Raw genomic sequence first — 26,359 nt, forward strand, 5'->3', positions numbered from 1 at the left:
TGCAGAGCCAAATGCTAGAATAAGGATCAATAAGGGATACACTGAACCAGTACAAATTAGACGGGGCACAAGGCAGGGATGCCCTGCATCTCCGCTATTATTTGCCCTGTATATTGACCCTATCCTGCGCAGATTTGAAAACAATTGTAGGATTTCCCCAATCAGGCTACATAACATCAGCTATAAAGTGTTCGCATACGCGGATGATGTGGCAATAATTACCAACAACCCGGATATTGCTCTACCTGAGATAGAGATGGAAGCAACAGGCTTCGGAGCAATTTCTGGATATAAAATTAATAGCGAGAAAACACAAATAGTACAAAATCCCTTTATGATATATCAAGACAGCAGAGTCGTTAAAGTAGCCACATATTTAGGAATCAAAGTCACTGCTGATCTAGATAATCTGGTAGAGATGAACATGAAACCATTGGTAGCTAAAGTGAAGGAGAACACGGAAGGGATAGACAAACTTAATTTAACGTTGATGGGCCGAATAAACGTGATCAAAATGACTACCTTTCCAAAATTCCTGTATTTATTCAGAGCAATACCACTCTTCTTTGAACATTCTTGGTTTGACAAAATAGAAGCTATTTTAAATAAATTTATATGGGCACAAGGCAAAACCAGGAGAGCATATCGCCACTTAACACTTTCAAGAGAAAAGGGGGGATGGGGAGCACCGGATTTTCGTTTTTATTACTGGGCCACAGCGATGCAATATTTTCAGGGACTAATAGGTGGTGGGGGTATAGAGACAGGAGAAGATATACAGGGATACACTAATGTTTATGCTGCACTGCTGGGAAAAGGGGCTGTAAACGGATTCTTAAATACAATTGATTTCAGCTATTATAAGCATACTTGGTTCAAAACTTTAAAAGCTGCCTATAGTATTTGGAAGGTCTTACAAAAGAAAATAGGTTTAGGAAGATATAACAACTACACACGAATGTATACAAATAGCTCTCTACCTGGTGACATTTTTAGAGATACGGTGATGAGGGACTGGGATAACAAAGGGATTAAGAAAGTTGGGAATCTTATGAACCAACAGGGTGAAATCCTACAGTTCCAAGAAATCCAAAGCAAATTCAAAGTAGCTAATAACAGCTTCTTTAAATATTTACAGATTAGAAGTTACTTGGCAAACAAACAGGGTGGAACGTTGGGTTTCGGGTCTTGTCGCATAATGGATTATTTAGAGAGAAGCCCTCATTGCACGATTCGTAATTTATATGCAGAATTATGCACATATAAAATCGACGATAGAGAGAAATATGCCAGGAAGTGGTCGGTTAGACTAGGGGTACAGCCAGAAGAGTTCCAGTTATCTCTTGATCTGGGAAGAACTGTTTTATGCTCTGCTACCCTGCAGTCGCAACACTACAAGACTACATATTCGCTTTATCATACTCCAGCCAGATTTGCACAATGGGGGAGCAATACAGGAATAACATGCCCACGTTGCGACTCAGCTGGGGCAGACATTATTCATATGTTTTCGCAGTGCCCACAATTGTTTTCCCTCAAAAAAGAGATTGAGAAATTTTTGGATGTATCACTGGGATGCAAACTTAAGCTCACAGATGAGATATTACTGCTGGGGGTTTCGGGGAGAACTGAGAATGTTTTTCTTGAATTTACTTTTATGTTGGCTGCAGTTTTCCGAATTTGTGTAGCGATATCTTGGCTTGAAAGGGTCCCACCAACTTTCCAGATGTGGATAGCTCGGTTATTATCAACTTATAATCTAGAAAAAGCGATATATGATAGAAAGGAGAAAAAAAGTAGATCTTTGGGAAAGAAGATCTGGTACCCAGTGACAAATTGGAAAAATGGGGTGATAAATCGGGTAGGGTTGGCTGATTGTATCGAGTAGTAAGCTTAAGTTCCATAACTGTTTTAATTAGACGAATTATAATTAGTCGCAAATGATGGTATGAATATTGTAATGTAATGATTATGGTCTTGAAATGTATAATTGTGCTGTAACATTTATTGGTTTGGTATGATGGAAAATTATAAAAACTTTTAATAAAAAAATAAAATAAAAAAATAAAAAACGGACATGGATAAATTTATGAAAATTAATGTGCAAATATTTTCTGTGTTCCTGCTGGATCATAGGAATGTCTTTAGCTCATGCTAAAAGGACGATCTGTTAAATATTGCAGGGATTTGTTAGCATGAGCTGAAAGCCGTTTTGTATTTCTGGCAGCCATCTTGTTTGCCATGTGCTGCCACGTGCTCGCCATGTGCTCTGTCCTCCCTCAGTGTTGACTGCTCTAGTTATCTGCCTAGAAACGAAATAAATTTAGCATCTTCCACCTTTGCACATGCTCAGAAGGGCCTAGCTAGTAGAATGCACCTGGTCTTCTTGTAGAACTGTCAGGCTATTTTTGCTGCTGTATGGAGAAGTAACTCTCCTCCCACTTTGTTGAGCAAGCAGATCTTGCATGCCCATATTAGTCATTTTGCATGCTTACATGTGCCAGGGCTGCCCCTTGGTCTTATGCTGACTATGTAACCCTAAGCATATATAAGGCCTCTGTTTTCTGTACTCCTAAGACTGCCTCAATCAGTTGCTAAGGCTTCTGTGTGACGTAGTCTCCCTCATTTGAGGTTAATAAAGATGTTACTTTTATCTTTCAGCTTCTGTGCCAATTTCTTCTTTGTTGGTTTAAAAGGACCAAGTATCAGTGGGACCCTTGAGAAGGTTTCTATTTTCTACAAAATGTGGTAACTGCGTTGCATGCCCTTTCACTAAAAACACAAAATTGTTTGAATATGGCACACTCACGCACAAGCTGAACTTCTTTTCAAACTGTAATTCAGTGAATGTAATCTACTGCATCCAATGTCCCTGTAACCTCATCTATGTTGGACAAACAACCCAGAAGGTGAAAGCAAGAATAAGCCAGCATAAAAGTAGAATATGCTGCCAAGTGATCACTGCACCGCTGGTCGTGCGCTTCATGAACAAAGGACATTCAGAACAAGATCTCTGCTGGCAAGTCATTGACATTGTTCATCCATGCAGCAGAGGCGGTGACCCTCAAGCTATCCTTAACAGACTTGAACGCACATGGATGTTCAATTGCCGGTCAATTGAGAAAGGCTGAATACACTTGATGAATGGAACAGGATTCTGTAAATACCCTGATAAGCTAAAGTAATTCTGTATACAATACACCTGTACCTGTGTTTATCATGTATAAACCACTGTCACTTCTTTTAACTGTTCTATTTTTTTTTAACCACATGCGCGCGGCGGGTTTTCCCGCTGCGCGCTGAAGTTTTTAAAACCCTGCGGTTCATGACGAGCTCAACTCGTCATGAGCGCACAACAGCTAAACCTCATGACGAGCTGAGCTCGTCATCAGCGCAGAAGGGGTTAACTTATCAGTAATACACAGTGCCGCATTGGACCGCTTATGGGCCCTCTACCCTATTCCATGTGCATTCTCTGCCTCCTTATATCATGTCTCTACTGGATCCACTCTCATGTGGTACTATGTGGCAACTTTCTCTAGCTATCATTATTACCTACCCACTCCCTGGAGTTCTGTCCTAGTCTGTGCCCTTTACCATGCGTGCTCACCCAACATGGCCACCACCCTAGTCACCTCACTCACGGCTGGAGCTCTAGTTTCTAGCAGCCCAGTTTGCGCATGCGCGTCGGCACGAGCGCGCACTGATTTAACAAGGCACTTCTCCCTCCGTGGTTCACCGGATTGACTTCGGCTGAGCACGTACCTTCGAGCTTCACTCAGGATGGCTCTGGATTTACCCCGGACTGCCAAAAAGTAAGTGCGTTGCCCCACGTGATCCTAGGCACTTTGCATTGCCTCTCCGGGATGTCCTGACCCACTTTCCTTGAATTACAGATGACCATTCGCTGAAGAAGATTTCCTTCCCGGCTCACTGGAACTCTACTGGGCCCATAAGTAAGTCGAGACCAGGGCAGCTCTCTCGCAATCTCTCCTCCGTGGTACTCACACCTCTTCTGTTTTACAGGACGCCCTTGATTCACTTTGCCCCAGGCTCCGAGAATCTACTCCTCGACCACCACGGTCAGGTTCACCACCGAACCCTCTAACTAAGACACCCCACTTAGGTGCACAACTGGTTCTTGCTGCGCAACTGCTGTGACTTTCCTCTACTTTGGGCCGCTTAGCGTAGCTTCCTGCACCCGGCGCATAGTCAGCCTGCCACCACAGCTGGTCCTAAGTGTTGAAATTAACGCAGGCCAACTATTGCTGAGTCGGAGTACATTTGTTCTCTTCGATTAGTACTGGAAACCTTGCAGGCTTCAGCATCATGCCTCCAAGTCTTCTCTGGCCACAGCATTAGGCTTTCCCATGATTATGATGTCTGTGCATTATGCTGCCCACCCGGACTAGTACCTCTTGGCTTCACCATAATTATGCCTTTTTTCTCTCATAACCAATTATGTTTATGATGTATCTGTATGATGTTGTTCCCCTTAACCAGGGTCATGACTTAGCCATATGCAAATCACTGCCTATTCCTTAATTGGTCCCTATTAATGGTGTAACTACTACACAGACTGTGCTAATTTAATATTGTCCTTATATCCAGGACACATGGTTACTCCGATATATTTCTCTTCCTCTATAGATTCTACTTGCTCACACGACAGTCCTGATGTTGATCTTTATTTAACAAGATCAAAACGCCGTTGACCTCACAAACAGAACTCCCTCATCGTAATTAAATAACCTGGAGTTCTGTAGTGTGTTTTCAATACGATGTAAAGCTTTTAATGTCACCTATCACTTCACGCACTTACACTTTTTCGTGTGAGCACAAGAACTATTATTGTTGCATTTTGAATGACAATCCATTTATGCTGCTAATAAATGTGATGTCACTTCATACCTTGTGTCCATTCATACATTGCTTATTGAGTCCCGTCTGTACTCCCTTCAATAGTGTTCTTGTAGATTAATACGGCACCTAATAATAGTAGCCCAGGCTACAAGAGGACCCGTGAGGCCTCCCTTAGACCACTGTTCCTTTTAAGTATTCATACCACCCCTGGTCGTACTATGGGGGTACCCTTGTTGTTTACACTTATCAAAAAATTATTGACACGTTTTTCCACCACTTTCACCAGTAGGGTGGTCATTTTCGGGCAGGGCTTGGTCTAAGTTGAATTAATGTTGCCTGTTTCCAAGCAGTTGGCACCTCAGCAGTACATGAGAGAATTACTACATTGAGAAATATCAGAAAAAGGACTGCTGCTCATTTCATAAAGCATGGTCTAGCAGGATCTTCTCGCAAGCCAGATTTGATCTTTGAAATTAGAGATTGTGGCGAGCCCAAGTTCACCAACTCAAACTCTGCTAGGCAGCAGTTTGAAAAGTGAATCCAATTCGACCTGAGCAATCTATGAGGGACCACATGTGTTTTTTCTTTTCCCCAAGAAGCTGGAATAAATATATTTTACTTTCTTAATAAAGCAGTCCATCAGAAGATTGCATTTTTCTTTAGACATCTCATTAAAAGCAAAATGATCACCATATTTGATCAGACCCAGCACAAATCCTTTTTATGCGGTTAGGGCTAATCCCAATTTTTGCTGCAAAAAAGTTAGCCCACACCTTTTTTTACCATTTTATGACAGATTAGTTATTTTAGTAGCACTGTCTTAAGATTTTCTCCAAGTACGCTCCATCACCTTAGAGCATTTTTATTTGCTAAATTAAGTGTCGGTCAACACATGGGGCATATGGCTTCTTTCTCTATCTAATCACCCATTCAGGGATTAACCACATCGCTGCTTGAGAGTTTCCCCTGCTGTGCTGGACAGCAACGAAAACGGGTGTGGTCATGAGCACCTGAGAGGTATATGCCATGACGAGCTGAGCTCGTCATGAGCATGGAAGGGGTTAAGACATTCAGTGTCGAAACTGTACAAGAGCTCACATTCTAAACTGCCTCCTCAATATTAGTGTCAACCTTCGGGACACTATTTTGGAAAAAGTTACCCAAAACAGTATCATCCGTTTTATACCACTGCCTACCAATGGCGGATTTGCCCTGCTCACTCTACAAAGCAAGAGGCGCTGCGACAATAAAGGGGACAGCAAAATGATCAGACAATGGACCCAGGATTGACGTATGGACCATTTAAATTATGAAAATTGGAGAACACCAGGTCAAATAGGTCCAGCCTCATTTGTGGGGTCCTTCACTAATAGAATAAGTTGGATAGCGTCCAAATGACAACTAAAATTAAAAATCTGAGTGGAGGAGCCTGCTTTCATATGTAGATTAAGATAGTCAATAATCATGAAATTTGCTAATTTACCTCCAGAGGAGAAATGGAGTCGACCAACACCTCTCGAAAACACATTTCAGGGCCGTAAGGACAGTATATAAACACATCGAAGAACGTCAAATTACTAAACACTCCGATCTGAAATAGAAAACGTTCACAATCTGGGATATTGAACTCTTCGAGTGAACAAAGACACTGCTCTTTGTGGATTATAGAAATTCCTCCTCGTTGGCCTGTTAGTCTATCACATATTTTGATGCTATAGCACACTGGTAAGGCAAAGACCATATCTGGGTTAGCATATTGGTTGATTTAAGCCTCTGTTAGGAATAATGCATCAAGTGCCTGGTCTGTAATGAAATCAAAGATCTCAAAATGATGGCCAACTAGAGAGCGACAATTTAGACTAATCATGCAGAAGTAAGATAGCTTACTCCTTCTCTCCTTTTGGTCAGAAATATTCAACGATGTGATGGAATAGCCGCAGTCCTTACAAATATTCTCACTACCATAGGTCCATTGACTTACAACAGTCTGTAGGAGAACGGAGCACAAAGGGTTCAACTGGGAGGGGGTGTAGTGAAGGACTTGTATGTCCAAACAGGCATAGTCCCTGGCTCCAGGAGACATCCAGGCAAACAAGCTTACCTTTGGCACACCAGCTGCGCATCCCCGCATCAACCCATATTTTTAAATGTTGGATAGGGATTGTTGATGAGGTCATCTGACAGCCCAATTAGAGTGCTCACCCTCTGCATACTACCCCCTCAAATCGCACAGTCAAAATGGTTGGAACAAAGTAATTTCCCTCTCCAACTAATTCAGGAGTGTGTCAAAAATACTCTAAAATTTAACTAACTGGATTACCTTCCCAATCACAAGTAAAAAAACAAAGATTCAATTAAATATTAAATGTTTGGGGGCAGAGCTTACCTGCCCTCATGATGGCTGCAATGTAATATTGCTCCCGACGACATCGCTACAATCCTCTTAATATTTGCGTAATCCATGGTTATAGATGGTGGCAGAACGACGTAGCGGACGACACTAGGTACTGGCAGCGTAGCAGCACCGGCAAATCCTGGTTCGGCGCATACACAGCGCCGATAGTGAACTTGGCCCGGTAGCAGAGGGGGGGCCTATTGGAGGGCACATGATACCATCTCCTGGAGACTAACCGTTGCAGTGCTCAACATCTAGCAACAATTCAATAACTGCAGTGTGGCTGGATGTGGCTGTACCTTCACAGGAGGCTCTTGGCGGGGGACTATCACTGTGTCAGAGTTTTCTGCTGCACATAACGCGGTGTTCTCTTAACCCGTAAGCTGCGCAACACCTTCGGGGCAATGGGGAAACCAGAAAAAAACGAATCCAAATTGCAATTTGACCAGCGAAAATCGACCAGATTGAGAGAGGATGGCGCTGACACAGACCCCGGGGAGCAGGGTGCTTCAGAGATTGAGCCTGGAGGAGATTTGCACCATATACTAGAGGCCATATAACAGAGCCTTTCCACAATAGACGGCAAAAGATACTCTATCTTATCTAATGGACCGCATGTCGGAGAGGCTGGACAAGCACGCCAAGAGAATTGACATGGTGAAGAGGAGAGTCACAGAGATTGAAGACTAGAACGTTGAAACCTCTGAATCGCAGAAGCAGATGGGAAAACTTATGGAGGCACTATAGGTTAAAGCTGATGACATGTCTTGTTAGGCCTGCGGGTTCCCGACTTGAACTATCAAACCCGGGCGGATAAGAGGATTTTGTGGCTCTGCTTGGGAGCTGCCAAACTTACTCTGGCTGCCGCTTGGAAGCAGAGAGGGGCACCGGCAATCTCATTATGGCACGCTCGACTGTGGAGATATCTGAGTCTGGAGAGAATGGCAGACATCTATCTGGGTAACTTCAAGAACTTTCGTTATAACTGGGGTCCCCTGGTGGAGTTCCTTTCTAAAGGGTTGCCCTCGGCCGTTTGCCCGGCCTCTATTAGGTCACTTCATCTCTTTCAAGTCTAGTGTGAATGTCGGCGGACCAGCCGGAGTGTGTGTTGGGTCACCACCATGGGGGAGGGAGGGAGCTGTGGGGAGGGGGGGGGGGTTTGGTTCCTCCTGTTTCGGGTTCGGGGGCCCCCTGAGGAGAGCGCTGCTGGGCCGGCTGGCCTCCAGCTGAATAGGCACTTGGCCTTGCGGATATTTTACGCTGTGCTCTCATGCTCTCTTTATGGATCTTTGAAGACTTTTGGAGTGTAATCACTGGACTAGATCCTATTGCTCTGGACTTGAGGTACAATTGTCTGTATGACATATCTGCTCTATTGCTTCTTATTGCGCCCCGTGTGCGGGGAACTGATGGCGCCTTGGGGGCCCTTGCCATGTTTGTTTTCATATGTAAATCAAAATAAAATAAAAAATTTACAAAAAAAAAGCTGATGACATGTAGGCATGCTCAAGGCACAATAACCTACACATTGTTGGTTTGCATGAATCCACCCCAACGGGTAATATGGAACTGTATGTGGAGAATCTTCTGGTCACAGTCCTCGGTCGTGGAGCCTTCTCTTCAATATTTGTAGTTGAACAGGCTCATCACTCATTGGCCCCTAGTCCCCCCCTCCCTACCGGGGCTCCTCCGTGCCCTATCAAATCCCGCATACACAATTATCGCGACAGGGATGCTGCATTACAGAGAGCGTGCGAAAATCGAACACTGAAACATGAGGGCTCCATGCTATCGTTGTACCCAGACTTCCCCCCACAAACGAAATGTCAGCGAGCTTAACATTGAATATGCTATGCTCTACCCAGCTCGCTTGTAATTTAAACTAAACGGTAAGGTGCAGGTGTACACAAACACCAGCAACGCTCAACAAGCACTTAAGGACTACAACAAAGCACATGTAAACAACCAGACACTAACCAAGGCACCCAAGAACACTAACCCTATGAGGTACCTCGATCAAAATGACTGATACATTTCCAGCTGCGGGTAAGGCGCTCAAACAGCAGCAACAATGACAATGGGACACAACATTGTTAGCAAATGATGGCCTCATCTTGAACAGGTTGCATGGTGGGTAGATTCTGTGCTCCAAGAAGTGTACAGTTATTGTTGCTTTTGGTCCAATACTGCTTAGACTTTAAGGTGGGGGCAAGTGAGTAGGGAAACACCATTCTTTACACAATACGAGGCTGGTGATTTGCTATCCAGTAATCGAATAATAAGTTAGGCTTTTCGCCAAATAGTTGTAACCATGGATACACATGCTACCTAATAGAATAGTTGTAGGAATGTATGAGTTCAACACAGTTGGTTGGGCATCCATCGTCCTTGGGTGTATTACACATGGTTATTTTTTGGGGGGGAACTAGAGATCTAGAGAAAGGGGGAGGGAGTATGTCGCCATGTCAGATGTTGGGGGGTTAAAAGAACATGCATTGAATTGTAGCAGCAGCACAGATGTTCCTGAATATTTTTTGTTTAGGCAGACACACTCATTGCAAAAGGTATTTTAAGTTTCAGAAATGTGTGGGGGGCATGACCAAACAACCAAGAAGGGGGACCGCATTATAAGCTTCCTAACCTGGAACATTAGGGGGCTAAATGATCAGAGAAAAATCTGTAAGGTGGGTTTATATTTGCTCAGACATCACATAGACGTGGCAGTGCTGTAGGAAACCCATTTGGCACCTAACGCAGGGCTGTTAACACAGAGGAGGATGAAGGGTATCTGCCTAGCAGCAGGCTTCACCACGCACACACCTGGAATCCTGATAAGGGTTCGACAGGGGGGCCAATATTAAAATACAAGCAGTTGACAAGGACACAGATGGGAGGTATGTTATAGTGCACTGCAGCAAAGGAAACCTAGATGTGCGCATAGTGGGAGTGTGTGGTCCTAAGTATGATAATCCCCAATTCTATTGATCCCTACATAGAATGCCCACCATGGGGGGGGGGGGGGCAATTTCAATTGTGTACAATCCCCAGAGCTCGAACGCTCCAAAGGCCCTTTGAGCTCTACCTCATCGGCAGTAGGGCTATTGCTGAAGCTGATGATTTGGTGGATGTAGGGAGTCACCGCGCACCAGCGGGAAGGGAATATACACATTACGCATCGGTACACGGCGTACATACGTGCATTGACTACTGGCTGGCTTCCCATGGCTTAATACAATTCATAACAAATTGCGAACCCCTGCCTCGTACATATTCAGATCACTCCCTAGTCAAATTGCAGCTAAAAATAGATGATTTTCAGCCTAGGGTCTGCTGGACTTGGCCCTTTTTTGCAGGGTCATCCCTAAACTTTTTGCCTTTCTCCTAGCCTTTTTGCTGACATGGTGTTGGTGGTTTTAGGCCTCTGGGCACTTTAGCACTGCTGTTCAGTGTAAAGTGCATGTGCTCTCTGTGATAAAGATTATAAGCTTGGTCTACACCGGTTTGGCCTATTTCATTTACCTGTCAGTCCCTTGAAAAATCGTATCCCATACCCAGGGCTGGTAAATTAAATGCTACTGGTGGGCTTGCAGCGCTGATTGTGCCACCCACCAAAAGTAGCCTTTCAAAACTATCTCAGGCCTCTACCATTGCAGGGCCTGTGCGCGCAGTGGCACCTAAACAGTGTGCCATGTCCGTGACCCCCCTTTTACTACATGTCAGACACCCCTAAGGTAGGCCCTAGCTAGTCCAATGGGCAGGGTGCATTGTAGGTAAAAGATAGGACATGTACCTTAAGTGTGTGACATGTCCTGGTAGTGACAAACAGCCATTTTGGTTTCTCACTACTGTGGGGCTGCCCTCCCATAGGAATGCATTGGGGATTCCCTGATAAGTGTTTCAGTGGTAGTCCCTGATATGAGAGGCGCAGCATGGTCAAGTTTGGTATGTGTGGAATAGTGATAATAAATGCTACGCAACGGTGTGCGCCGATTTAGAAGTTGGCATTTCTGTGTGCTATGTGTCTGCCTGCCTGATGTGAATTGCAGGTCTAGATTTTGAGTGACAGGGGCTGATGAGGTGTGTGTGGCTCCAGGAGGGGCAAAGTGAGTCAGCGCTAGGCTACATGGGACATCTGCATTTGTAGTAGGTGGGAGGAGAAGTCCCTGGTCCCTGAATAGGATGGTGCCTGCCCCAGTGAATGCTGGCTCCGTCCCCCTGTGGTGTGTCTAATGACGGGCCCCCACCTAACAATGGGGAAGAGGAGCCCTGTCAACAGAGTGATCCAAATCCCCCCTGAACCAGTTGCATCTGGTTCCCCAAAAGCCCTGTCCTGCAAACAAAGGAAAATGTGGTATAAATGTAGGGGAATTGAACTGTTCTGTGCTAACTTGGGCTGGGGGGGGGGGACACTCTGCCAGGAGGAACCGCCATGGGACCCAGCTGCAGCTTCTTGGGGGTCCCTGCGTGTGGCCCGCTTGGGTGTCTCCAGCCCCAAGGACTTGTTGTTCCTGCCTGCTGAAGACTTGATGGGTCCTAGCGCCTCGTAAGCTCTGTATTTTGAATTGCCCCCTTTACCTCTAAAAGGACTTTGGAACTTTAAGTGCCTTGAGAGCGCTCGGGTGGTGTTCTGCTGAAAGAGCGCGGCCGTCACGGAGCGGCAGCCGGTGTGGAGGGAACCCAGACGCCCCTGCATTCCTGCCCAGCGAAGCGGGAGCCCACCCCGCTGTTTTGCATATTTTGTAATGCGGTGTCCACCCCGCATTGCCACGGTTATGGTGTAACGAGCGGGTGCCCACCCCGCAATCGCTTCTATCTAAAGCGGGTGCCCACCCCGCACTTTACCGAGCGAAGGAAATCACCGCTGTGACTAGATTCTGTCAGATCCGGAAGGCAGGGAAAGCTGCCTGACGTTGGGCGGAGCAGGGAGAGGAAGTCCCACCCACCGCCGGGGAAGCCGTCTGGAGCCTCGCGGGCTCCTCAGCAATGTCCTGTGTCCCCGGAGAGGGACCAGGTGCAGCTAAAGCGCTGGGGAGCCTCGCGGGCTCCTCTGGCTGTCATGAGTCCCGCGTGTGAAGACTCTGAGTAGGAGCCTTCAGGGCCCGGAGATTGTCCTGCAGTTCCCACCCCCCAGAGAGCCCGGTGAGTGGTGCTTCCAGCCCGCTTCCAGCCCGCGTCATTGTACACCAAGATGGCCACCATATGGGAAACTTTGAAAGTCTATATTAAAGGGCGATGTCATATCAAAACACGCAGGGGGTACTTCGCTCCATCAGATGAAGATTACAGAGGCTTGAGGCCGATTTATCGGATTTGGAGCAGCAGGCTGTTGCAGACAACCCCCACCCCCAGGTGCTGGCACAGATCAGGTCCAAGATAAACGAATATAACAAAGAGGCTTAAGCTGAGGTGGTACATCTGGGGAAATATGCTACCACAAGAATATATGGAGAGAGGGAGAGACAGAGCTCTACGCTGGCTGCTCCTACTCGTTTGGTCAGAAACTAACTGGTGCGGCACAGATAGTGGCGAGATTCCACTCCTACTATACGTAGCTTTACACTTTGGTCCATCTGAGTCAGAGAAGTAGGATGAGGAATATCTATCATACATAGCCATGACGTGGATGTCAAACTCTCATGGAGAACATTTAATGGCGCCTTTGCGCCCCACCGAGATTACCGCACTCTAAAAGCCATGCCCAACAATAAGGCCCCTCTGTCCGATCGGCTGACTGTAGCATTTTACAAAGACTATCAGGATCAGCTACTCCCTCATTTGGTACATTTATTTGAGGAGACTGCGACAGAGGGCATAATGCCCCCCCAGCATGAGAGAAGCCACCTTGATCACCCCATTAAAGAAAGACAAACCCCACAGCAATGTTCCTCTTACAGGCCACTCTCGTTGCTGAATACGGACACCAAATAATTTGCTAAAATCCTAGTGAATTGGCTCGCCCCCTTACGCCCAATGGTAGTAGTCCCTAAGCAATCTGGATTTGTGCCCATCCGTTCATTAACAAGTAACCTGCATACCTTCTTTGGCACGATTGCCGGTCTCGACCAAGAGCTACGAGCTGCGGCAATTTTTTCACGATGCCGAGAAGGCTTTCAATTCAGTTGAGCGGCAATTCTTGAGGGCAGTGTGGAAATGGGAGGGGAGATTTTCATTAAATTGGTGGATGTCTTGTACTAGAAGCCAGTAGTCTGTGGGCGCGTGAATAGACACCGCTCAAATCCAATACTAATTACACTGGGAAGAAGGCAGGGGTACCCTCTGTCCCCCCTGTTGCATGCGCCAACTGCTGAGCCCCTTGCGTGTGCACTACATTAATACCACGGGCAACCTGGGATATGCTTCCCACAGTAGAATTTAATAATTACAGCATATGCAGATGACACACTTTTATACGTCAAAGAGCCGGTGCGGAATTTATCACCAATCTTGCAAGAGGTTGAGCGATTTGGACAACACTCATGCTTACACATCAACTGGAGAAAATCCATTGCATTCCCCCTGACACCCAAAACCGACCCAGTTGAGAACACTAACCCTATACAGTGGACATCAGAGCCAACTAGATACCTGGGCGTGCAGCTACACAATGACCCTGAAGTGGTGGTACGAGAAAACTATGGCAGGGCGATACAGAAGCTTTTGGAACCCGTTGACAAATGGATTCGGCTGCCATTGTCATTATTGGGGTGAATCTCGCTCATGAAAATTATAGTACTCCCACGGTTCCTGATCTTATTTCCCAATATGCCTATTTTATTGCCAAAATTATTCTTCCACAAACCCCGTTCTATTTTGATTCGACTCGCTTGGGCTGGGGAACAAGCGTGGGTGCAGTGGGAAACATTGACCAGACCCTACTCAGAAGGGGGCTGAGCGCCCCAGACTTCAAGCTGTACTGTGACACGGTGCAACAGATGCATGAATATCACTGGCTACATGGAGCCCAGGAGAGCCCACAACTGCATATTGAAAGGGAAACGGTGGACCTCTGCCACAATATTTACTCAGGACACCACATAGGCACTATCACACCATAGGCCCAGTTGTGTGCGCAAGAAGCCTGACCTGGAGGGCCGCCAACATGCAGGGATCTTTACTCCCCCAAATTGCCGCTAGAACTGTGTGGATGGTTGCCAATGAGACAGGAGAGAGAATGTATTTTAGCTATGCAGTCTCTGGGTATCGCCACTGTAAGTGATTGCTTTAATGAAGGAGTGGTTAGGCAATGGGATATGCTACAAACAGACTCACTGGCTGCCCCCATTATTGCAAAATTCAATTTTTATCTGCACCAGGCATGCGCTGTGCGCAACAATGGGGGAAGGAAATGCAAGAACCTCGGAAATGTAGTCCCTTAATATATTTATTACAAGCTCAATCCACGCAACATGTGATCTCGATACTATATACCCTTTCCAACGTCGGCATCAGCCCCTAAAACATGAAAGCCTTGCAAGAACGGCACGCCGAACTAGCGTTAGACATCACAGAAAAACAGTGGACATATTGCTGCGCAGGCACGAAGTCTATATCACAAAATGGTAGAAACCGTTTAATACATTTTAAATTCCTACAAAGGGTGTACTACACCTTGGCACACATATGTGCGGACTTAGAGAAGATGACAGATGCATAAGATGCGGGGACAGCGGCAGCAAACTTCAAACATCTTGCATGGGACTTCCCTGGTATTCAGAGGTTTTGGGAGGCGGTAGATGCTGCGTTGCAAGATATTGCGGGTGGGAGTGAAGTTGACCCCTTTGGAGGCTTTGTTGGGCTATGTTAAGGAATTCCCCAAAAGCATGCCCAAGCTACTGGTTCTGGGTATCCTGATTGCAAAGCGAAGGGTTGCTTTGCGATGGATGAGGGGGCCTACACTGAAAGAAATGGTGCGCTGATTTGTCCTATTGCAACACACAGTCAGAAAAGGTTAATGCTCTTATACCCACACATTGTAAACCAAGAGATATTTGGGACCCATTCAAGGCATGCCTTGCTCGCCAGACCGAGGCGAAAGATACAGAACAGAGTGGGGATCGGCTGACTCAGCAAGAGGAAAAGTATGGGGCATAACTCGGACAGTGATTGTCACATAATGTAACAAAAGTAAAACACCAGCGCACATCACATGTAATCACTTTTATACTCTGTGCAGTTAGCACTTTTTCTCCATCAATGTTCTTGTCGGGATAATCTTTATCATTCCCAGAGAGCCATGATGTGTAGACAGTTCACGTTTTATTTCTTAAAAGACAATGCTCCACAGCAGACGCGCGTTTCGCCCTATTCGGGCTTCCTCAAGGCTGTAAATCATACATAAAAAGACAAGCTATAACCTATGTGTCTTGATCACTTTACAATGCACCTACCTATTATACATCTTTAATCATGTATTGTTAATTCATTCTTCAGTGATATAAATTTGTAAAAATTGACCACCATCACCGCCCATGAATGTGTCATACATCTCTTAAGGTTCATCATTGATAACCTTTTTTAAAACCTAGTTGTGTTACACACAAAGGTAAACAAGACCGCCGCCACGTGATTTAGTCAGTATATTGTAAGACAAGTCCAAAATAATAAGGAATGTGAGAACGGGGGAAAAAACAGGGTGTACTCCAAGCAAAACCCCATGTGTACACACTAAAACAATCACTTGCTTGTGTGTAACACAACTAGGTTTTAAAAAAGGTTATCAATGATGAACCTTAAGAGATGCCTGACACATTCATGGGTGATGAAAGTGGTCAATTTTTACATATATATCACACTGGAGGATGAATTAACAATACATGATTAAAGATGTATAATAGTTAGGTGCAGTGTAAAGTGATCAAGACACATAGGTTATAGCTTGTCTTTTTATCTTTATGTATGATTTACAGCCTTGAGGAAGCCCAAATAGGGCAAAACGTGCGTTGCCTGTGGAGCATTGTCTTTTAAGAAATAAAACATGAACTGTCTACACAACATGGCTCTCTGGGAATGATAAAGATTATTCCGACAAGAACATTGATGGAGAAAAAGTGCTAACTGCACAGAGGATAAAAGTGATTACATGTGATGTGCGCTGGTGTTTTACTTTTGTTACTGTGACATTCTGTTACAATTGTTGTAAGCAGGAGGTCTCTTTGATGCTTGAGGTGGATGCACATCAAATGCCAAGGCTGCACTCAATATTGAATGTGTTGAACTAAAGTGGTTGAAGTGTTTACAATAAGAGGACGCCAATTGATGTGCAGATAATTCTATAGCAAATCCACCCTTCTATATGTTTTATATTGTCACATAATGTCTCAGGGTTGGCCAGAACAGTCGCTTAGCAGGTACAATATAACCCCTGGTTGTCTGAATACAATGCATAAGAATCAAAGTGAAGGCTAATTTAATACCTCCTTAATATACAAAGCAGAATGATTGTAATTATGCTGTCGATGTTATGCTTCCACTTGTCTCTTCCAGTTGCTGCTTCACTTAATGTAATGGTCAATGGGATTAATGTTTGTATACAAAATGAAAATAAAGTTTAAAATATATAAGTTTAAATATCCTGTAACGCATGAACAGTAGACTAACCCTATCCTATACAGAGCATGCAGGTCAGCACATCAGACTGTTTTTTTATGGCGGACAGGGCTTGTTGCTGAGGTCATGTGACAGTCCCACTAAAGTGTTCAACCTCAGAACACTCCCGCCTCAAATGGCACAGTCAAAATGGCTGGAACAATGCAGGAGCATACTTTTTCAACAAAACAATAATTACACTACAAGCACTCTTCTTTTTTCAGTGGAAGCAAACAACTTGTGCCCTATCAAATGCAATTAATCAAGAATACCAACATGTCAGTGTCTAGCGAAAGCTCTGCTGTCAAGCCAGACCTAAAAAAAACTGAAAATCTTTGCGAGATCCCGGTAAGTAATATCATGTCTTGCATGGGATGCCAGTCACAGAAAATAAAGAATACATGATTTTCCAGTGCAGGTTTGAAGCCGCAAGTGATAAACAAAAATAGTTGTGAGGAAAAAAAGACAAAAATGATTTCAATAAATCAATGTGCAAAACATTTCACAGTGAGATGATGCTTAATTAGAATCCACTTAACACAGCAATAGTTATATTAAAAAGAGATCAGCAAATTCCTGCAGAAATCTCAATGAAAATGAAATATTTTTGTCTGCATGAAATACAAATACAGAATTCAGTGATAGAGGTCTGACCACAAGAAACATTCTAGTTTCCAACAACGTTAAAACATGACAAATAAGGGCTTTTTAACCAACAGCAAGGGGAAAAAATTAAGGGCTCACTCTGACGGTTTTATGAACAAGCTCAATATATACAAAAAACAGCAAACACACAGAAAACCTGTAGCAGTTACAATAACTGGAATATATTATGGTTCAGAGTATTATCTACTATAAGATCATACCACAACTAAATCGTGAAATACTACTTACTTTCTGCTCAGTCACAGATAGATGCATTCTCTCAAAAAGAACAAGCACTTTAAAACTAGCCCACCTAGGGAAACTCTGTCTAACTTTTTGGGTCATGAGACATCAGCACTTTACGAACTATCGATGAAGTCGGAACTAAATAGTGTAATCTTATAGAATGTTTAAGGAAGGCCTCCAAAACTTTACACCAATTCTGTAAACCGCTGCCCAGACTAGATGAATTATATACTGTTTACGGGTCCAGAAGAGCAAGCATTTAGCAATCCACTTTTGACTAAGAAAAAAAAACTTCAAACTGTTTGTTTGACCTTAAAGATACGCAAATGCGTGCATTCCTGTAAAAAAACCATATGACGAAAAACATCTCACCTTTCATCTTGACAGTAGGCGAATTGGGCCCGGCAGATTGTTTTCTCCATCCTCTCCAATTCTGGCACAGGCTTTCTGCCTCTGAGATGAAGGAGCAGAGGGAGTCTTCCTCAAATCGGTCGGAGTCTTCAAAAGAGAACCTTTCCCCGTCCTCCCACTCCGCAAACATAAGTTCCATTACACCCAAAAAACCACGAAAAATAGTTTTTTTCCGTTTTGCCCAGCCAATATAAACAGCAGACAAGCTGAGCTCTGCCCAAATATTCGCCACTGAAAATTGCACTCTCAGGAAAATCTACAAGAGTAGAGTGGTTAACTATAGCCGTTTAGACAAAGAGAAAAACAACATTTACAAATCCAAGATAGAGGTCCTTAAAATCCTAAATTCTCTAACTAAAAATTAGTATTCAGCTTAAATTGTTATTTTTTCTTCCACCAAAAGACCGGCTTGTAGGTTTTCGGCAAGAAACTAATTTTGACTCGCTATTATTGCAAAACTATTTTTTTGTTACTGAACAAACGTTTAGGGGGTCATATACGTCAACCAAATCTAGATAGCCAGGAGATTGTCGAAGACTCGCCTTCCATGAGCCCATGGAGGATACTAAAATCAGATATCCTACGCCTTTGCTTCATACTCTTAAAAACCTACTTGAAAATCTAAAGGAAGGGTGAGCCAGTAGGAAAGCTAGTTTACACTGAGTGACGGAGTCGAGAACAACAATAGACCGGGTTGAGTGGCTTGAACCGGCACATTAGAGCCTGCAATTGGTTAGAACTGTGAATGACTCTCCCGGAAGAGAGGGTTCAAGAGAAGCCGAAATTGACAGCCGCCCCGGAAGAGATTAGCACAAAGCGGAGAAAAATACCTCCCCCATCCGCCCAGGAAGCGGCCAACCCGGCAGTGACTCCCCAACAGTAAGTAAGCCGTTATTCCGGGAATCTTTGGCAAGAACTTCAACTAAACTTGCTGTTTTGAGTCGTGGTGATGTTCACGTACCGGCAGCTTCTCAGACCCCGCCAGGAAGTTCTTTAGTCATTGTAAATTTGTCATATATATTTATATTTTTGTTTGTACATTCTGTGCTTGCTGTGTTTGATATTGTGTTTCTTTCGTCTGCGTTGTTTTGATCCTATGGCCAGCTATTTTTGTTCCATTTCTCTCATGTAACGTAACTGGTTCTATTGTACAGTGCTCTGACACCTTCAGGTAAAGTCCGCGCTTTATAAAAATGTGTTACATAAATTAAAAAAAAGTATAAACTAGACGGGTGTGTGAGTGACGAGTGCAGCGCGGAACCGAGAACTTCCACTAATTTGGGACGTAGGTTGTAGTAGTATCTTTCAGACATGCCAATCCTCCCGATTCAGGCGGGAGACTACCGATTTGAAGGCTAGTCTCCCGATGCCGAGGTTTCTAGGTTACCAGCAGGGCTCTGTGTTTGAACATGCATACCGGAGTCCGAGTCTGATCTGAAGCTCTTTTTGTTGTCTTTAAACCTGTTGTCCAAAATGATATCATACCCAAAATGTGATTACTGTTGGTCTTAAGAGCAGATTCTATAGGGCGCAGCCACATTATGCAGTCCTGGAGTATCACTCGGGACAGCGAGAAGTGGGGAAGATGTTGCATTACTATAAAAGGCTGCAATAGTAAGTCACCCCCCCCCCCCCTCCCCAATTTGATTGGCAGAATATCAAATCAAGGTGCAAACATCACTATGATTGTTGAAAAATGTTAAGAGCCCAAATCATGTTTACATGCAAACATACATTAATCAAAAGTAAGCAGTGTTGTGATATCAAATGTGGGAGCAGCCTCTCTTTTAAATAAATAACATTTAGGTACAAAAAAAACTTTATGCAAAGTCAGGTGGAGTATGGCACCACATGCAGACGCAAAATAACTATAGAGAAAAAAGCATAGTAAAATGGCATGTTTGGTGTAAATTATGTGTTATTACCTCATTTGGTTGACAGCAAATATAGGTAAAAAATGATCCTTGTAGCAACATCATCAATAGTGGGGAAATCCTTTAGGAGAAGGAATCATATTATTTGCAAAATCAGCAAGTGCGTGGAAACAATTTTAGGAATACAGATCATATTCAGGAGATAAAATTCCTTGGGATGTAAAATCCCTCTTGAAAAAAAAGAGTTCAGATAAAGAAAAATTAGTTAGTAAGAGGTCACATTAGTTATAATTGGTGTGCATCAATATGACATCACATCCGGTTGACAGCACATGTAGGTGCTAAAACGCCCATGGTTCAACATAAGCATTAATGTGGAAAACATTTAACAGCACAAAACAAATTTAGGTGCAAAATCACACTTGGTGCAAAGTAAACATGGTAATATTCCATTTAGAAATAAATTCCCTAAAAATGTTCAAAACCAACATTGGTTGAACAGGAGTGTGGAATACTTCTATGTGCACAAAGACACCTTCATTGCAGGGCATGGGCATGTTGCTTCATTCTACATGCACTGGCCATTGGAAGCGCTCAAGGCAGGCAGACTACCACCTATTAGCCAACTGCAAACTGTAAGTCCGAAATATTCCTCTACCATTATCTAAAATGTGAATGGCACTTTCTTCAAGCAATTACTGATGGCAGCTGACCAAATCTAACTAATGGCTGAAGGGGTTGACTCAAGTCCTCCAAGGTGATTACCTAGCACTTGGTCATTACATATACTGTTTTCAGGCCATGACTTTCTTATAATTATCTAATGCCTTCTGGGTATTGCATTTGTTTAACTTAAATTGAATTAAGTAGACTAACATCTGAAAGGATTGGTTTGATGAGGAACAATTCCGGACTGGAGACAGACTCCGTAATGACCTGGAGCGAGGTGGTGCCACAAGTCTGTGTTAGGCGTTGATGGGTAACGCATGTAGCCAGGCCAATAAATGGTTTTGGGCAGAGATGCAGATTCATATTATCTAGAATTAAATGCTTTACTCCTTTACAACATTTGACCTTTAAGTAACTCCAGAATGTTTCAAGAGTCCCCCTCATTTTGGTCAGGTGAAGCAACTGACCAGCATACCCCAAAAAACTGTTTCAACACCACAACGCCCACGACTGGCTTAACCTCGAATCACAAATATTTTCAGAAGTACACCTACCTATGTGTCCTTTATTAAGGAAATGAAAAGAGTGTGAGGATTTTGGTGGGTGGGGCTTTATGAATCCGACTCCAGGTCCGAAATTCAGAGACAACTGACAGACTGCTGTTCAAGCACATACGTCTACCAGTATAGATGACAAAATTCATTTTAAATATTGTCTATATTGAAAGATTGCATCTCCTGGTCTACATGTTTTATTATTAAATACCAAGAACAGGAGCATTAAAAATCTGCAAGCAGCAGCGTCTGTCATTGAAAAGATGAGTGCTGCAGATGAGCGACCTGCCGTTTAAAGAACTGTAGTGAACAACACACTTGAAGACTTGGGGGGGGGGGGGGGGGCTCTGTTGTGAGGGGTTAGTCGCTAGGAACCACACTAGACTAAGAAAGAAGGCGCTACGCGTTGGGCGCTGATTGCACGCCATGTGAAGGAGGTGCGTTGGAATACAACATTGATTCAGGCAGAAAAGATACCGCTGAACCAGACATGCCAACCCTCCCGATTCAGGCGGGAGACTACCGATTTGAAAGCTAGTCTCCCGCCTCCTGATTAATGCATCTAGAAACCCGATGCCAGCACTAATTAGGTTACCTGCTGCTCTAGGCTGCTTATAATAACACAGAAGCAGTGCGCTCATAATGAGTCCGGCTTTAGGTACTGCTCTTTTCTTCTGGACTTCCCCCCCACCTAGTCTCGGTAGTTTTTGCTATCGCCTGAGCCCACCCCAAAAGCTATTGGTTTAAATGTGAGCTTGGGTGGGCCCAGGGTTGAGAACTCCGGAAACAAATAATTTCCTGCCTCCTGCACCCTGCGTAATTAGTATTACTAGGTGGGCTTCAGCACAGCAGGCATCTTCTGTGAGAGTGACGGACTGGAAGTACTGTACTGCCGGTAACGTGCTCCTGCAGGCCAGTGCACAATATATTGCCAAGGTCCCAGTCAATGCTATAGCCTGCTCCTGACACAGTTTAAGAAGTCATGGTAAGACAGAATAACATTCAGTAAAACCGAGAAATACTCTGTTTTTGTTTGAACACTTTGTAAAATTGCCAACAATTAAATGTTGATGCCACTCTTCATTCACGCACGCTTTAATCTCCCTCTCCAAGAATTACCTCAGACATCTAAGCTTAGGGCTTTGTCCTTCCTTCTTGGAGGATGAGGTACTGGGTTTTTAAGAACCGGCACAGAACCGGTAACCCAGCGGTGTCAGGGTACACCCAGAGACCTCGAGTTCTTCCTGATTTAGACCACAGAAACTCAGAGTCTTCTAGGTGAAGTCAAAGATCGGTTTATTGGCTGCAACCAAGGTAACAAGTGTCCTAGAAGTACAACACGGGGAAGTATATTCTCAGGAGACTGCTCGAATTTACAAAGTCAGGCTTCTCTCTTTATACAGAATATTCAGCTTCAGGCAAACATTCTTCGAATTTGTAGTATGTCATTTATAGTTATTGGTTTACAAAAGAAAAGCAGAGTCATGATGACATGTACATATTTCACGTCGTGCTGCCCATAACAAATCACCCGGCAAGGCCCAACATTTCATCAGATATCAGTGGACCCCTAATAAAACAGGCACCTCCCCACCATAAAGTAAGTGACGCAAAAGAGCAAAGACAGATGTGAGCAAGATACGGCAGGTGTGCGCGCTGAAATGGTTTTATGGCTTGTTGAGCCTTGATGCTATCTTGCTCGGCCACTGGGAGGGGAACTGACCTAACGAGTTCGGCCTGGGGCAATGGTTCCAACTTGCACAGGTCATAGAAAAGTCGATTAAGGAGTATGTATCCTTGTGGAATTGAATTCAACTGGATTTAAGGCCTATGTAAAGGGCAACACATAAATGGGAGCCAAGGGTTCAGAACGAAAATGACGATTTCGAGGTGAAATCGTCACTCGAATATGCTGAAAATATATGTACATGATGTGCTCGTCATTCTCGGTCTTTTGATACCAAATTCGTCATGTTTCAACGAAGTTTTAATTCTCGAGTCCAGAACGATTACACGAATTCAGAATTTTCAGAACCACAAACCTTCCTTTTGCCCTTACATAGGAAATTAATCTATCCTCATGTTAGTCTGAGTCCAGATCTATATTCCTAAAGTCATTGAGATGTTGCTGTAACATCATTCTAGTACTTAGTTCATCTCTTGACACAGGCTTCCTTACACATGATGTAACACAGAGGCCACATATTGCAGGAGCACACTGTATGCATAGACAGAACAGGAAAAGAATGGCTAAGACCATCCCAATGACCATTGGTATTTTCCATCCCCAGGTGGATATCAGTTCCCAGAACCATCCCATTAACGACCAATCTCCTTTATCCACATGAATAGATTCGGAAATCTTATGTAGTTTGGAGATGGCCTGGTACACTGTTGGAGCGTTATCAGGGATGAAGATACAGCAACTAGATTGGATCAATCTGCATACCCCACCTCGGTCTGCAAGTATGACATCTAAAGCGGCCCTGTTCTGAAGGGTCATCAGTCGATCCGACTGGAGCTCAGCAGTCAAGTTACTAAGGGCACCAGCAGTTTCAATCACGGTGGACTCAACTACCCTTGTCAATTGCCTTATATTCCGGCTGTTAGCCATGGATCCCCAGAACGTCAGAAAACCCTTTGCAAAGTCACCAAATTCTTGACCTGCAGTGTCCTCTTCACTCAAGACACCTCTAACTACCCTTGTCCTGTGGTAGTCTGCCGCTGCTGTGTAGGTGGGAGGCAACAGGAAGGAAACAAAACAGGAGCCCGAAAAGTCAGGGGGCAACCATGTATAGGCTCTATCATGGCAGATGAAATAGGTACCCTTAGCTGCTAAAAACGCAGGGGAGGTCTGAGATCCAAACACATACGTTTCAGTACAGACACTCATCCCTAACTGAGCCCTGGGATTCGTGCCATTACCTTGCAGACACAGATGACCCTGATGGGGTACAATACAAATCGGGGACGATCTCTTAGCTTGCTGTTTCTCACTCAGAGTAGCTCCATATCCAGTCATGTTCCATCCCATGTAGACTAGTGTCTCATCTCTAGGGATAGTCTCATAAGAAATACCTTCCTTAATCATGTCGACTATACCCTTGACTAGAGCACTTTTTCTAGGATTGTCTGTTACAGAACGTAGGGGGTAGATTTCGTGTGCATATATGAACATTGTCCTATATGCCCATACAGAACCATTGTGACTAAATGGCAGGACCAGATAAGGGATACCTTTATCCGTGGTGTGAGGCATAAGACCGCACACCCAACAGTTGGTTGTGTTCAATACAAGTTGGTGTTGGTGTAATAACTGAACAAAGGAGTTATTAATGAACTCCAATCTCCTATTTGATTCGTGGTCAGGCAGAGGGTGGAAAGAATGAGAGGAAACAGTGGGAGGAGGTATGGGTGATGCAGTGGGTGCAAATGTTACACGAAAAGAAAGTAAAACATAACTTATCAAAAATATCATTACACTAAATAGTATCAAAATACACAATATTATAAAACTTTTTCTTGTCATCACGTCGCACAATTCGTGCTTAAAATTTGTCCGTTTGGCAGGTCTCTCCACATCGGGAAACTCCATCCTCTCTAAAGTGCTGCCCGCGGTGGTAGGTTGCCTCTGCTAAGGGATGCTTCTGTCAGTCCAGGGCAACTCCCTTGGACCAACCAGAACTACCGACCTAACATCGTCAGCTGCACCCCAAAGACTTTTATCAACCGCGGCCCTAGCAGCGGAACCCGGATGGCGGTTCGAAAAACAAAAATAAGCAAGTTTCTTAGATGGGAGTGCTGCACTTACAAAAATAGTACTTGGGAGGAAAAAGAAATATCTTTTTATTGGTCCATGAATCTTAGTCTCAAATTGCAAAAGAAATTGTTTTATTAGTTCGTTTTTCTCGGTCTCAAATTATATCGCTGTTTCCCAGGTATTGTCTGATCCTGGAACAGAAGGTCAGGCTCTGTAGTGTTCACTCGCTTGGATGGCGGCACAGCCTTGTGCAAAATGTTTTCGTTTTCCTGTTCAAAGTCAGTTTCTTTTACATGTAAATCATCAAAAGGGACTGCATGTGGCACGGTATCAGGTTCTGGGTCAGCGACACCCTTCTGGACCCACTGGTCATAAGGCAGAGGAAAAGGGATTATCTTACAATGGATCCCATGGACCCAGTTGGCTTTCCCCTCCACCCGAACGGCTGATCTTGTAGAAAGAAGGACGAGGTGAGGCCCGGTCCACCTGGGCTGGTCGTTCTTTGTCCTTTGGAAGTTTCTGACAAGTATCCAAGAACCAGGGTCAATGGCGTGACCCGGAGTCTCAGAGGCCGGAGGCAGGGTGTTGTGGACCTGTTGATGCAAAACACGCAATTTAGCCGTCAATTCATACAGATAATTAAGCAGAATAGGGTGTTCAAGCTCGCTGAACTTAGTGGGTCTAGGCACTCCCCATATGTTGGCTGGCCTGCCAAAAACTATCTCATATGGACTCAGTTTCACTCGTGAATGCACAGTCATTCTGGTGGACAAGAGTGCTAAGGGTAGAGCGTCAGGCCAATTAAGACCTGTGCTCGCTTGGATTTTGGCCAGTTTAAGTTTTAAAGTGCCGTTGTAACATTCTACTAATCCAGCTGATTGGGGGTGATTTGCAGCGTGGAACTTCTGCCCTATACCTAGCCCTTCACACACTCTCTTCATCACACGACCCACAAATTCACGTCCGTTATCAGACCAGACCATTCTAGGCATTCCAAACCTGGGGAAGTACTCTTTCACAAGGGCTTTTGCTGTGGACAAGGCAGTATTGTCTTTTAGGGGATAGGCTTCTACCCATCTTGAAAAAGCACAAACAACAACGAGTACGTATTTTAAGTTGTTGCACCTCTCCATGTGTATGAAATCTAGCTGCAAAACCTCGAACGGATACGTAGGAGGCGCAAAATGACCAGCTGGAGTTGGGGTTCTCCTACCAGGATTGTGCTTCAGACATACCATGCAATTCTTGACAACATTCTCTGCACACTTGGGAATCCCTGAATTCTTCCACACTGGGGCCAACAACTCTCAAATCCCTTTCACGCTGATATGAGCAATTCCATGAGCCATTGTAACCA

General features: G+C 44.3%; 1 protein-coding gene and 1 long non-coding RNA gene across 3 annotated transcripts in view; one reads left to right on the top strand and one right to left on the bottom strand.

The window, feature by feature from the left end:
• ZSWIM8 (zinc finger SWIM-type containing 8) overlaps positions 1-18,963 on the bottom strand; it is a 2,353,271-nt gene extending 2,334,308 nt beyond the window's left edge. For both annotated transcript variants that reach the window (XM_078643224.1, XM_078643225.1), the window contains exon 1: positions 18,107-18,963. In XM_078643224.1, coding sequence (XP_078499350.1) covers positions 18,107-18,284 — 178 coding nt within the window. In that variant the 5' untranslated portion in view covers positions 18,285-18,963. The remainder of the gene's footprint in view (positions 1-18,106) is intronic.
• The window catches only part of LOC144754896 (uncharacterized), a 241,466-nt gene continuing 234,047 nt past the window's right edge, over positions 18,941-26,359 (top strand). Inside the window, exon 1 of the long non-coding RNA XR_013594784.1 lies at positions 18,941-19,024. This is a non-coding gene — a long non-coding RNA (uncharacterized LOC144754896). The remainder of the gene's footprint in view (positions 19,025-26,359) is intronic.

Source organism: Lissotriton helveticus, chromosome 5_1, assembly GCF_964261635.1.
Source record: "Lissotriton helveticus chromosome 5_1, aLisHel1.1, whole genome shotgun sequence".
Lineage (NCBI taxonomy): Eukaryota > Metazoa > Chordata > Amphibia > Caudata > Salamandridae > Lissotriton > Lissotriton helveticus.